At 40.1% G+C, this 12,609-nt stretch overlaps 1 protein-coding gene across 5 annotated transcripts in view; it reads right to left on the bottom strand.

The window, feature by feature from the left end:
- Positions 1 to 232: 232 nt before the first annotated feature.
- The window catches only part of LOC146520967 (muscle M-line assembly protein unc-89-like), a 52,965-nt gene continuing 40,588 nt past the window's right edge, over positions 233 to 12,609 (bottom strand). For 4 of the 5 annotated variants that reach the window (XM_085154298.1, XM_085154296.1, XM_085154297.1 and 1 more), the window contains 2 exons: positions 3,730 to 3,799; positions 233 to 1,284 (listed from right to left, as the gene is read on the bottom strand). In XM_085154298.1, the coding sequence (XP_085010424.1) occupies positions 1,218 to 1,284; positions 3,730 to 3,799 (137 nt within the window). In that variant the 3' untranslated portion in view covers positions 233 to 1,217. Of the gene's footprint in view, positions 3,367 to 3,729; positions 3,800 to 12,609 lie in introns of all 5 variants that reach the window. The other variant, XM_085154294.1, reaches the window with a different exon arrangement.

The raw sequence follows: 12,609 nt of genomic DNA, 5'->3' as shown, positions 1-12,609 counted from the left end.
AGGGCTGTTTCGAGGTTACCGACTGGGAAACACTCTGTGAGCCTCACGCCGAGGACATCAATGGGCTTACTGAGTGTGTCACAGACTACATAACTTTCTGCACCGACTCCATTGTTCCAGCTCAGACTGTTCATTGTTACCCAAATAACAAGCCGTGGGTGACTAAGGACATCAAAGCCCTCCTCAACAACAAGAAGAGGGCTTTCAGAGGGGGCAATGAAGAGGAGGTGAGGAAGGTCCAGGTGTTACTAAAGGACAAGATCAGAGAGGCTAAGGACAATTACAGGAGGAAGCTGGAGTGGAAACTCCAGCAGAACAGCATGAGAGAGGTGTGGAGGGACATGAAGACCATCACTGGATTCAGGCCAACCAACAGCAGGGGAGCTGAGGGAGGTGAGAACAGAGCTAACGAGTTGAATCTGTTTTTCAATAGATTCGACACCACAGTGTCTGCTCCCACCCCCACAACCTCACCTGTAGTCAGCCTGGAATCCAGAGCCACACCACTGTGCCAGCCTCTCTCTTCACATGGCGCTGTTGCCTCCTGTAAGATTCCTGACACCCCCACCCATCACCTTCACTCAATACCAGGTTGAGATGCAAATGAGGAGACTTCACTCAGGCAAGTCTGCTGGACCAGATGGAGTGAGTCCCCTCATCCTCAAGGCCTGTGCTCCCCAGCTGTGTGGAGTCTTTCATAAACTGTTCATGCTGAGTCTGAGTCTGCAGAGGGTACCAGTGATGCCCCCAGGATTACAGGCCCGTGGCACTGACCTCCCACATCATGAAGACCCTGGAAACGCTCATCCTGGACATTGTCAGACCACATCTGGATCCCCTTCAATTTTCTTATCAGCCTCGTCTCGGAACTGAGGACGCCATCGTCTACCTGCTCAATCGTGTCTACACCCATCTGGACCAGCCGGCGAGCACTGTGAGGATCATGTTTTTTGACTTTTCTAGTGCTTTCAACACCATCAGGCCGACCCTCCTGGGTGATAAGTTAGCAGCGATGCAGGTGGATGCTTCTCTGGTGTCCTGGATTGTTGATTACCTGACAGGAAGACCACAATATGTACATCTCCCACAGTGTGTGTCTGACAAGGTAATCAGCAACACAGGGGCACCACAGGGGACTGTCCTCCCCCCCGTCCTCTTCACCCTCTACACCACAGACTTCAGCCACTGCACAGAGACCTCCATCTTCTGGGTTGTTGTTAGTTGTAGTGATATGTGCGGCTTAGCTGGAAAGCTGCAGCCAACCCAACAGTGTTTGTACAGCACCTGTGTGGTAATAAAGAGTATGCTGAAAAGAATGGAAACATTGTCAAGTCTGCTGTGATTCTATTGCAGTACCCTTTCAAATAAATCTGTAAAAAGGCCAAAAAAAATATCTTACCCTGCACTCATTATGGCTCTCTGCATCCATAGTAAAAATAGTTTACTGACTTACTGTAAATAGAGTGCAGTAATAGTATCAGGTTCACTGTTTATTCAAAAAATGTGGGGAAGTTTTCCAAATCTTTAACTAATGTTAAGATTTATCCATAAAAAAAAGCTGCCAAAATGAATTAAATAAATAAACCATTAAATAATTAATTAAAACTGTCAATAATTAAATATGTCAATAATTATTTAAATGTGTCAATAATCAATTAATTAAATGTGTCTTAAATATTTATTAAATTAATTATTTCCAATTTTAATTAATTATTTCCATATTTATGTAATTATTTAATGGTGTATTTAATTAATTCATTATGGCATGTCCATATTACTGAACCCTGTGGAACTCTGTAATTAACCTTTGTGAGTCTGTTACATAGATACAAACCACTGCAGCGCAGTACCTGTAATGCCTATAGCATGCTCTAATCGCTCTAATAGAAAATTATGGTCAACAGAACGCTGCACTGAGGTCTAGAAAATCTGTGTGTCATATACTGATTAAACACAATTACTAGTTATGTAATGGTAGTCATTACTGTGCTCGCGGTACATGTAGACAACTTGCAGGGAAATCAACCACTAAATCCTCTGAAATATCATTTCCTTCCTCTCTATGACTAATTCTTTCAGCCACACATACAGTTTAATTCAATTCCATTTTATTTATTATTTATATAGCACCAAATTACAAAACCCCCCAGCTGCCTCAAGACAAAGACTGTACAATATTACAAAGAAAACAGAAAAAAAACAGCAATTATATGACACCCCCCTCCCCCCACGAGCAAGCACTTTGGCAACAATGAGAAGGAAAAACTCCTTTTTAGAAGCAGAAACAGACATGCTGTGGAAGAGAGCCAGAGAGAAGACCCTGAAAACCTGTTTGACCACCTGCTGAAAAAAAGCTGAAGGAAAATGAAAACAACACAACAGGGAAACCACGCGACCAACATAAGCATTAGTAGCAGGAAATAATAAATATTATATGTTAGCATATAGAGATATGTTTAGAGGCAGCAGCCAACCAAGATAGTGTGTTTCCTTGAGTACCTCTTTGCACACCTGTGTGCTTGACTGCGCTTGAGTGCGCTTGTATTCAAAAGGTTTCTCCATGTAAGTGTCTAATAGTATTTGTGGGGAGCCATAGCCCCATCCCCCCGGAACATGAAGCAGGCAAGGAGATCCATGCCCCAGACATCTAGAGGCCCCCAGAGCGCGTGAGCCCAAGGAGAGCCAACGGAGGGGCAGCTGCTCCACCCTTCTAGAAAAGAGTGTTGCCTCTTTGGTCTTTGCAGTGTATAAACAGAATACGCCTCCACGTTAACTGTGCCAGTGTCACCAACACTGCTGCTGTTGTGTTATCAGTGTGTGTATTTAAAACTGGAGGCTGTGTGAGCTTAATATGGTCAGACTTTTTATTCACACTGCTCATAAATAAGGCTTGTCTTGCAGGTCTTTTTTAAGTCACAAATTTGGGTGAAGTGTTTTGCGTTTCCATGGTGACAATGGAGTGCTACAGATCTGTGCTTTAAATGAAGTATTGAAACAAAGAATCTGTGTCGAGGATTTTTATAATGAAATTATTCAAATGGCTCGATGAATCTCTGCACCCCTAATTATAACAAAAGGAAACAGCACAGAGGCAGTGAGGAAAAACACACCCTCGATCATCGTCATTTTGAGCTAATAATGTTAGAGAAACAGCTGCAGAACATCTGGTTGAAGTTAGCTGTTAACTGTTAGCAAAAAAGGCCAAAGCAAAGCTGCATCTTCATCTTCGCCAGGGGTGAATACACAAAAAATACTTTATACTGCATATACATAACATGCTGACACAGAGACTGCTCTTCATCACCAGCTCCTCCTCCTCAGACTCTTGCTTCAGCAATCAGAGGTTGCTGTTCTTGGTTCCTGTTCCTGAGGAGACAGCGGACAGTCACTCACTTGGGTTCATGGGTTTGATGCATGACAGTTTCCCAGCTGTTGGAGAGTGATTAGTATCCTCCAAACAGGTTCATTAGTTTTCTGATTGGTGATTGGTCAGTTGGAATTCCATCGCTTTAATTGATACCTGCACAGGCTGAGTGCAGGTTAGGTTCTGTGACCATGTGACCCTACATGTCCTCATTCACTGAGCTCTGAGCTCCTCGTTCCACTTGTCAGTGGTAAAGTCTTGCTCAGTACACTCACATTTAAACTGGACCAGCTGAACTCACCATGGTGATCTAACAGGTAAACACAGATACCTCTGTGACCCTGAAAACTCTGACTAGAACTTACCTCAGTTCCTCTGGTGCCCTCCTCCTTCTGACACGTGGAAGCATGTCTGCCATGGCTCCCACCAATGTTGCTGCAGAGGAGAAAACAGGAGTGATCCAAACAAGATGCAGAAACACCTCCACCTTCTCAGAGCTCCAGCTAATTTTAGATTCAGATTCCAAACACACAACGTTAGCATCATTCGGTCATTCGAGCTTCTTGTCTCTTTGAAGATTCAAACTTTATAAAATCATCTGTTTCATTTGTCCATGATCCTGCGTGTTTGTATTTCCTTCACTGTCTAAATTCTCAGGACTTCCTGTGTTTGCAGATTTCAGCAGTTCACTGGATCCAACCATGGACAGGTCTGCCAATGCAGACTGTGAGATGGATTTATAAAGCCAACTGGTAATAAAATACATCTGGTTTTTAGGAATATGCTTATTCAATCCGTGAATGAGATAAGGGTGCTAATGAACCGATTAATGTTCCGATTCACTGGTTTCAGTTGTTTGGTGTTGACTTCATCATGTGATAGCAGAGCTGATGCAACATAGAGGAAGCAGTGTGTTTGCTGAAGGTTTTTACTAAAGTGCAGAAATTAAACATGATTTCACTTCAGCTGTTTCCAGTCAGTAACTGGCTGAAAGAGATGGGACAGTAAATAAGGGATTGTGAGTCCAATGGGTTTGTTATTTTTTGCACTCAAATGTTAAATGACCACAGTGTTTTAGCCTAACGTACAAAATATCGTTGGCTGAAGTTACTCAGAGTTTAAAGGTGAAGCTGCTCAAATAACCTTTCATGTTTCTGCCTTCTTTTTTTAAGAAGAAAAACTCAGTGTTATGTTGAAATTTTTATAATTATTACTTGAAGACAATAGCATTTTAAAAATTAACACTTTATTAAATTAACACTTTATTTCTAAGCCGGGATATTTTTTTTATCTGTTTTGCATTGATATGCAGTTTAAATGTTTGTTTTTTTTCCCCAGAAATTAAAAGGGCTTGAGTTTACAATATTCATATCCATGTCTATGATTTGATTCTGTTGCCCACTAAAACTGTTTAAAATAAAACAAAAAAAAAAATTTGCATTTTGGGGAAAATTTTCAGAATCAGAATTAATTAATTACAAAGCCTCTAGTAATTAGATTAAGTTTTTTAATCGAGTCCCACCCCAATACAAATATAATAAATATGACCTGCAAGCATATAAAAATGACTGTATAGAATGTACTTTTTTTTTTTTACAAAATAAAAAAAAAACTCTGTAATGTTTGTTTGATTTTATCCCATCACTGAAACCAACCAGCTGACCATTTACAACAGCGCCATGAAGTGCAAAATGAAAAGTGTGTGAAACTGTGTGCTGTATCCCAGACCACAAAGTCTCCCAGCCTCCTGCCCCGAAACAAGCCACCTTACAAAACTCACATGCCATATTTTTCGGACTATAAACTTACACTGAAATCCTTAAATTTTCTGCAAAGTCGACAGTGTGTCACGGTACTGGGTCATCTGACCCAGTATGTGGGTTGTTATTGTGTCATTTTGTATTGATTTGTGTTCTGGTTTCAGTTTAGCTCATCCAGTCCATTTCAAGGTTGGGGTTTCTTAATTTCTTTGTGTCATCTTCCCCCGTGTTAGAGTTCCCCTTGTTGTTTATTGTGTGTTATTGGTCATGTGTCTTGCCGGCCTGGTTAATGGTGTCATGCCTTCGTCTTATCATGTTTTCCTGTTTATTATGAAAGTTCAGTTTCCATGTCTTTGTGTTTTGGTTTACATTTCCTGTGCATCATTATGTTCATCTTAGTCAGCTGTTTCCTCATGTGTCTCCCTTTCCCCTGATCACCATATGTGTATATTTAAGTCTCTTACTGTCTTTGTCAGGTCGTCTGTTATCCTCACCACTGGTTTCATAGGTTTGTCTCATGGTTTCACTGTGTTTCCTAGTTTACTCAGTGTTCATAGTTTTTCCTAGTTTTTTCACCGAGTGCCATAGCCTTTTGTTAACACAGTGTTCATAGTCTCCTTATTTTCCTTAGTTTCATGTTTTTCTTGTGCCATCAGCCACAATAAAGGTTCACTTTGTTTTTGAAACTTCGTTTTGTCTCCACCATGCCTGCATCTGGGTCTACCTCGTTTTCACACCGGCACACCCCGCCGTGGCAAGTGTGCCTGAATTCTATACGAATTATAAGAGTTCTGGTTGTGCTTACTGACCTGAAATGGATTTCATGTGGTACACAGCGCTCAAAAACATGTCAAAAATGTTTTAGTACGACTTTGGTGAGCTATAAAGCCGCACGGCTTGTTAAATTTTCGGAAAATTACAGCTAGGAGCCTCACGGAGTAATACGTACTAGAGATGGACCGATCCGATATTACATATCGGTATCGGTCCGATACTGACCTAAATTACTGGATCGGATATCGGAGAGAAATAAAAAATGTAATCGATCCATTAAATATCAAAAAAACACCTCACAAAACTTGGCGACATGGCGAGCCGGAGCAGTGTGGTCACGTGATAGAGCGGCTGTGTGTATTTGTAGCCTGCTAGCAAACATTTCATCTCCGAGGAAGTTATCTCAGACAGAAGTAAAGCAAGTGTGTAAGTTCATCTCTGAATGTTTGTAAAGCATTCCCACGTTAAGCTTAACAACCGATATATAGAGCAACTGCCTCTCTCTCTCTCTCTCTCTCTCTCTCTTCTTGCTGCTACTTCAATCATGAAACAGCTTAATGATCAGCTGATCGGCTTTTCTGTCGCGAGTTGTCTCTCTTCTGAGTTTTTGGCTCACTTCTCACCAGAAAGAGGAAACCAGCGGCTGAACAACAGCAGCACGTTTAAGCTTGATAAGCTGTTGTTAGAATTTATTTAATATTATTTCTACACCAGGATCTTTTTCTACGTAGCTGACGTAACTGTGCAGGGGCGGATCTAGCAAAGTTTAGCCAGGGGGGCCGATAGGGCATGAACAGGCAAAAGGGGGCACAAAGACATACTTTTCTTTCTTATTCTCATTTAAAATATCTAGCTTTCAATTATTTAATAATTATCTGAATCTTACACCCAAAGTTTTAATCTGATGTAAAATATATAGAAGTCCATTACTGTATATAGTAACTGTTAAGTCTAATATACCCTAGTACTTTTTAGTAGTAGTACTTTTTCCTTTGGGAAGGTACCATCTGTGCAGTCTGCAGTTCTGTTGAAGAAAGATGTTGAATCTATTTAATTATTCTTGAAAAATAATTTATTTCTGTGAATTTTTTTCACCCTGCATCAAATTAAAGTTGATTACATTGATTAAGCATCATGAGGAAGAGGGTGGTTCCCTATTTTCTTTTGCTGGGAGTTTGCAGCCCTATTAGTTAGGTTGCTTAATATTTCTGCTAAGTACTCTTTAAAATACCAGAATAGGGAGGATGGAGCAGGTTTAACTTTATTAGATTGATCAGTGTTGCTGATCTATGAAATATTTTGGGTGCAGTGTGTTTTTTTTTTGTTTTTTTGTTTTTTACATACAGGTATAACAGAATAGCTTTAGTGTTGTTGTTGTTTTTTAACTTGAGTATGAACTTATACAAAAAGCAGCAAGATATTAAAAAAACTGTTTTACTGATTAAAAAACACTATATCGGATTCATATCGGTATTGGCAGATATCCAAATTTATGATATCGGTATCGGACATAAAAAAGTGGTATCGTGCCATCTCTAATACGTACTGTGCTTCAACATAATATTACTGTATTGTGTGTGTATAAGGACCACAAATGGCACCTGTTAAGAGACATGCTCACGATTTCAAACTCCAGGCTGTCAGTCACACAGCAGAACTTGGGAACAGAGCAGCTGCTTGTTATTACGCTCAGCGTCTGTTAGTTTACATTTTGACTGCACAATCGTGAGCTTTTTGTTATGCACAAAAACAACATTGTTTTCTTTTATTTATGGAGCATTATTATTTAATAAATGCTGATAATTTATTTCTGAGTAATTTTTTTCTTGTTCATCTGCGTTGTATGTTAATAAAAGTGCCTGTGTGAGACTTGGGACACAGCTTTGACTAAGAACTCTCTGTTTGTTCTTACTTTATGGCTTTAAAAAATAGCGAGATATATATCGTATATCACCATCCAGCTAAAGAATATCGAGATATGAATTTTGTGCCATATCGCCCACCCCTAGTTGGTTACAAGATGAACAGCCACAAGGAGCAGTGCCCTCCATGGAGAAGGAGACTAGAGGCCAAGATCAAGGTAGCACAGAGGGAAGTTAGCCAACTATAGGATCTGCAGAAAGGTGTGATGAAGAAAGGGGTGGCTAAGAAGTACAGCAAGCTATCCATACCGGATGCCTTGGAAACTGCCCTCCGGTATGGATTTATAGCCTTGGCTAATCAGTTACCAAGCAGGGCATACATAAAACGCCATAACCAAGTGGCCGGCATAGTATACAGAAACATGCTGACTATTGCCTGGAATGTTCCGAGGTCAAAATGGGAGACGCCCCCTAGGGTGGAGGAGAATGACCGAGCTAAGATCCTGTGGGATTTCCAGATACAGACGGACATGATGGCTAACCAACCAGATAGAGACCTCTACAGCTGGTACATCCATGTTCAGATAAGGTTTTGATGACCCAAGTAGTTTATTGAACTGAAAGGAAAATGTGGTTCGATGATGGTTGATATGTTTTCCAAATGGCTTTTCCTTCTAGTAGAGGTGTCCCAGATTATAGTACAATTATAGCATGTACATTGCACAGCTACTTGACTTGTGTACATTTGGTAAGGTAGCTAGGCTGTTTTCCATGGTTGTTTTTCTGCTAAGCAGAAAACAGGGTCCTAATTTTCTCTCTGTGAAGGTGAAGGTTTGAAGGATGGGGCTGTAGGTATAGCCCCCACCCTGGTGTTTGGCTGTGATGTTTCTCCCCATATTGCAATATGTTATTAAACCACGTCAAAACGTTCTGTGGTGGATTTTTGTATGATATGTATAACTATGTAACTATATACACTATATATCTATGTGCACTGAACATATATATTTTAACTTTCATATAGAGTCTTAAGCACAAGACATTTTGCTTCACCGAGGTTTATTAAGGTGGTACAGTAACAGGGCAGTTAATGCTGTTGAGAGTTCGCCTGAATAACTCACTCTCCAGCTCCGGTAACTAACCTTCCCTAATACACACTCAACGTTTTTCATGCAGCACAACCAAAACAGTAACATTGTAACAGAGATCCTGAACACATCACAATAAAATATCATACGATATAATCACACACACACACACACATACTTTGAACCTACATGTAACCTATGTAGTTATAAGATTATATATTATGCGATTGTGCCACTTGCTGTGTGAGATTTAGTAATTAGGATTAATGTGTGATGTTTGACTATGTCATGACCTATTCTGATAAGCCAGAGCAAGGGGTAGTCAGAGTCCTAACTGGCCTTTGGCCAAGACCCTGGCCTGTACCTGACCCCTGCAGCTGTGTTCGGACGGGTGGGAAAGTTACCCAGCAGCAGGGGGCGGGGATACTGGTCCCTATATATTAGGGGGCCAGCGGACACCCCCAGCAATTTTTCTCCTGCTGCTACTTCCTGTCTGTCTCTGTGTTGCTCTGCTGTCTGTGCTTAAGGCTGTACACGCCGGGGTTTTGCTTTGCTTGCTTTCTGCTATGTAACTCTAAATGTCTGTATGTATTTTTCCTGCTGTTCATATGATTCAGTGTATTAAACTCTGTTCCAAGAATTCTACTCTTTTCCAGAGCATCTTTTTGAGTGTCTTGATTTTAATTGGGTCTAAAGATGTTGGATGTCCACATCGTTGGTGGGAGAAGGTTATCAGGATGGCTTCAACATTTGCGACCACAGTTCACTTGGGGTGTTTGTAGGTTATTTAAAATTTCCACAACAAGAACAAAAACTTCTTCACCTTCATAATTAAGTTCATAATGGGACTGTGTTTTTACTCTCTGCCCCTATCCTTTAAGGACACACATGTCAGCTGAGGACTGTTGACTTTTGCCAAACCGGGTAAAAGGACACTCTTTCTCAAGTTGAACTTCTCAAGTTGAAAGTGGTGTACTCACGTTTGAAATATATATATATGGATGGAGCTGCCGTTGGTGGATTGCAGTCTTTATACATTTCAGCTGCGTAAACAGCAATCAAGTAGGGTTGTTCATAAAATCAAATGTCCAAACTCCGGAAAAATGGTGTGCCTACCTAAGGTAGTTGCAAAACCATTTTCGCTGTATTATTATCAGGAATTATATAAAGAAGAAAATGTCCCAAATAAAATTTAAAAGATTGAACAATTTCTTAACCCGATCAATCTTAGTACACTGTCTCAGGAAGAGGCTGAACTAATAACAAATCCAATCACCATTGAAGAAATAAAAAACATTATTTAAAAACTGAAAAACAAGTCTCCCAGAGTGGATGGCCTGCCTGGGGAGTATTACAAATTTTTTGAAAAAGAGCTAACACCATTGTTATGCAAACTTTATAATTATGCGTTATTGAAAGGTGATCCCCACCAGTCATGGTCTGAAGCTTTTATTAGTGTCATCCATAAAGAAAGCAAAGACCCAACTTTATGCATGTCTTATCACCCTATCAGCCTGCTTTGTGTTGATTTAAAAATTCTTACAGCCATCATTACAAATAGAATCCAAAAACATAAAAAAAACTAGTGAAACCTGACCAAAACAGGTTTTATTTTACCACAGGCAAGGTTCAGATAATGTTAGAAGGGCCCTCAATCTTCAGATTATGGCACAGGAAAGGGACACCTCATCAATGTTCTTGAGCCTGGATGTGGAGAAGGCCTTTGACCAGGTAGATTGGAACTTCCTGCAACAGACTCTCAGGCACATGGGCTTCAATGAGACTTTTATCTCATGGGTCCAAACACTATATAAAAATCCCAGGTCTCGGGTAAGGGTTAATAGTCACTGCTCTGACTTCTTCTCTCTAGGCTGTGGCACTAGACAGGGTGAAGTATTATTGCCGTCCTTATTTGCTCTCAGTATTGAACCGTTAGCTGAACTGATCAGATCCAACCCTCTCATACAAGGAATTAGAGATGAAACCAATACACAACATAAGCTGTCACTTTTCGCAGATGATATTTTGCCATTTTTAGAGAATCGGGTCACCTCTGTCGCGGCCCTTCTGAGCAACCTTAAAGATTATGGTACAGTGTCAGGTTATAAAATAAATACAAATAAATCTGGGGCATTAATGATTGTTGGCAACTGGCCCACACAGCTAGATCATCCTGTATCTTTTAGACAATCCAAACAGGGCTTCAGATACTTGGGGGTAATTATTACTCCTAAAACAAATCAGTTACTTTCACTCAATTATGATCAGTTGTTCAAGGAGATTAGGGGGGACTTGGACAGATGGAACCTACTCACACTCGCTTTTATGGGGAGGATTGAATGTGTATGGATGAATATTCTTCCACGCCTATTATTCCTATTTCAGAACCTGCCCATTTTGATCCCACAGTCTGCATTCAAATTATTAAAAAGCATCACATCTAAATTTATCTGTCAGAATAAACGACCAAGGGTGAGACTCAAAATGTTAATGTCTGGAAAGGAAAAAGGGGGCTTCAAGTTGTCTAACTTCAGAATGAACTACTGGGCAGCTCAATTAAAATCAATGGCTTATTTATGATTCAGAAATGCAGTGGGTATCTATGGAAGAGTATTCATTACCAGGTATCTCCCTTCGGAGTCTCTCATTTCTCAACCCACAATCAGGGAAAAAAATTTAAATAACTAACCCATGGGTCAAGCACATGCTTTATCCTCAGGGGACCATTATAGATATTTGCAGTCAAGGGACTACATAATGAAGCATAAAGATTGGTTCTCTTCTAATATTGTCCCAATCGGGTTAGAAAACCATTTCATAAAAATGCTTGAAAAGTTAGGTACATTGAAAAACCAAGTGTCTTTGATCTACCAGAAACTGCTGATTGATATGTCTGATAATACCTATCATATAAAACAACAATGGGAAATATAATTTTGGATGATGTCACATGGGAGAGTGTCTGTTGTGGCTGCCATAGAGGGGTGGGTAGTCAAATGTGGAAGGAATTCGACTGGAAGGATAATTAAGATTTTTTTTTAGAACTCCACTGAAAACCTTTCTATCCAAAAGTAGTGTCAGTGATAAATGTTGGAGAGGGTGTGGGTCTGTGGGGGACCAGACACATATCTTTTGGGACTGTGTTTGCATACAATAGTACTGGATGGATGTTAAGAACATTATACAAAACATATTGTCAATCAACCTCCCAATGGATCCTCTGATCTTTTTGTTGGATATCTTTCCTGATGGGTTCTCTCATGAGCAGCGATTTCTCCTGCATCTCCTCCTCATGACTGCAAGAAAAATGATAACAATCCACTGGCTCAAACCAGAAGCACCCATAGTTGCCCAGTGGCTTCTGAAAACTAGACATGTCTATACGATGGAACGGATAACAGCTCAACTACAACTGAAAGTGCCAACCTTTTATAGACCAATTATAAAATATCTTGAAAGGACACTCAAGTCTTATCATTGTTACATCTGTGTTTAGGTATGTAAGTATTGGTATGCATGTATGTATGTTTTTCCTTTTAAATTAAGTTTTTGAATAACCCTCACCATTATATACTGCAGATTTGGTCTCAGGTCATGTTGTTGTTGTGAACTGCCTTGTTATTTTTGGCAATAAAAGTTAAAAAGTTAATTGGGTGGATGACTGGATGTGTAAAGCGCTTTGGGGTCCTTAGGGACTAGTAAAGCGCTATACAAATACAGGCCATTTACCATTTTTAAAAAAAAAAAAATAGTGTTATTTT

This window comes from Neolamprologus multifasciatus, chromosome 3 (genome assembly GCF_963576455.1).
Source record: "Neolamprologus multifasciatus chromosome 3, fNeoMul1.2, whole genome shotgun sequence".
In the NCBI taxonomy this organism is placed as follows: domain Eukaryota; kingdom Metazoa; phylum Chordata; class Actinopteri; order Cichliformes; family Cichlidae; genus Neolamprologus; species Neolamprologus multifasciatus.
This window is presented reverse-complemented; position numbering and strand designations above follow the sequence as displayed.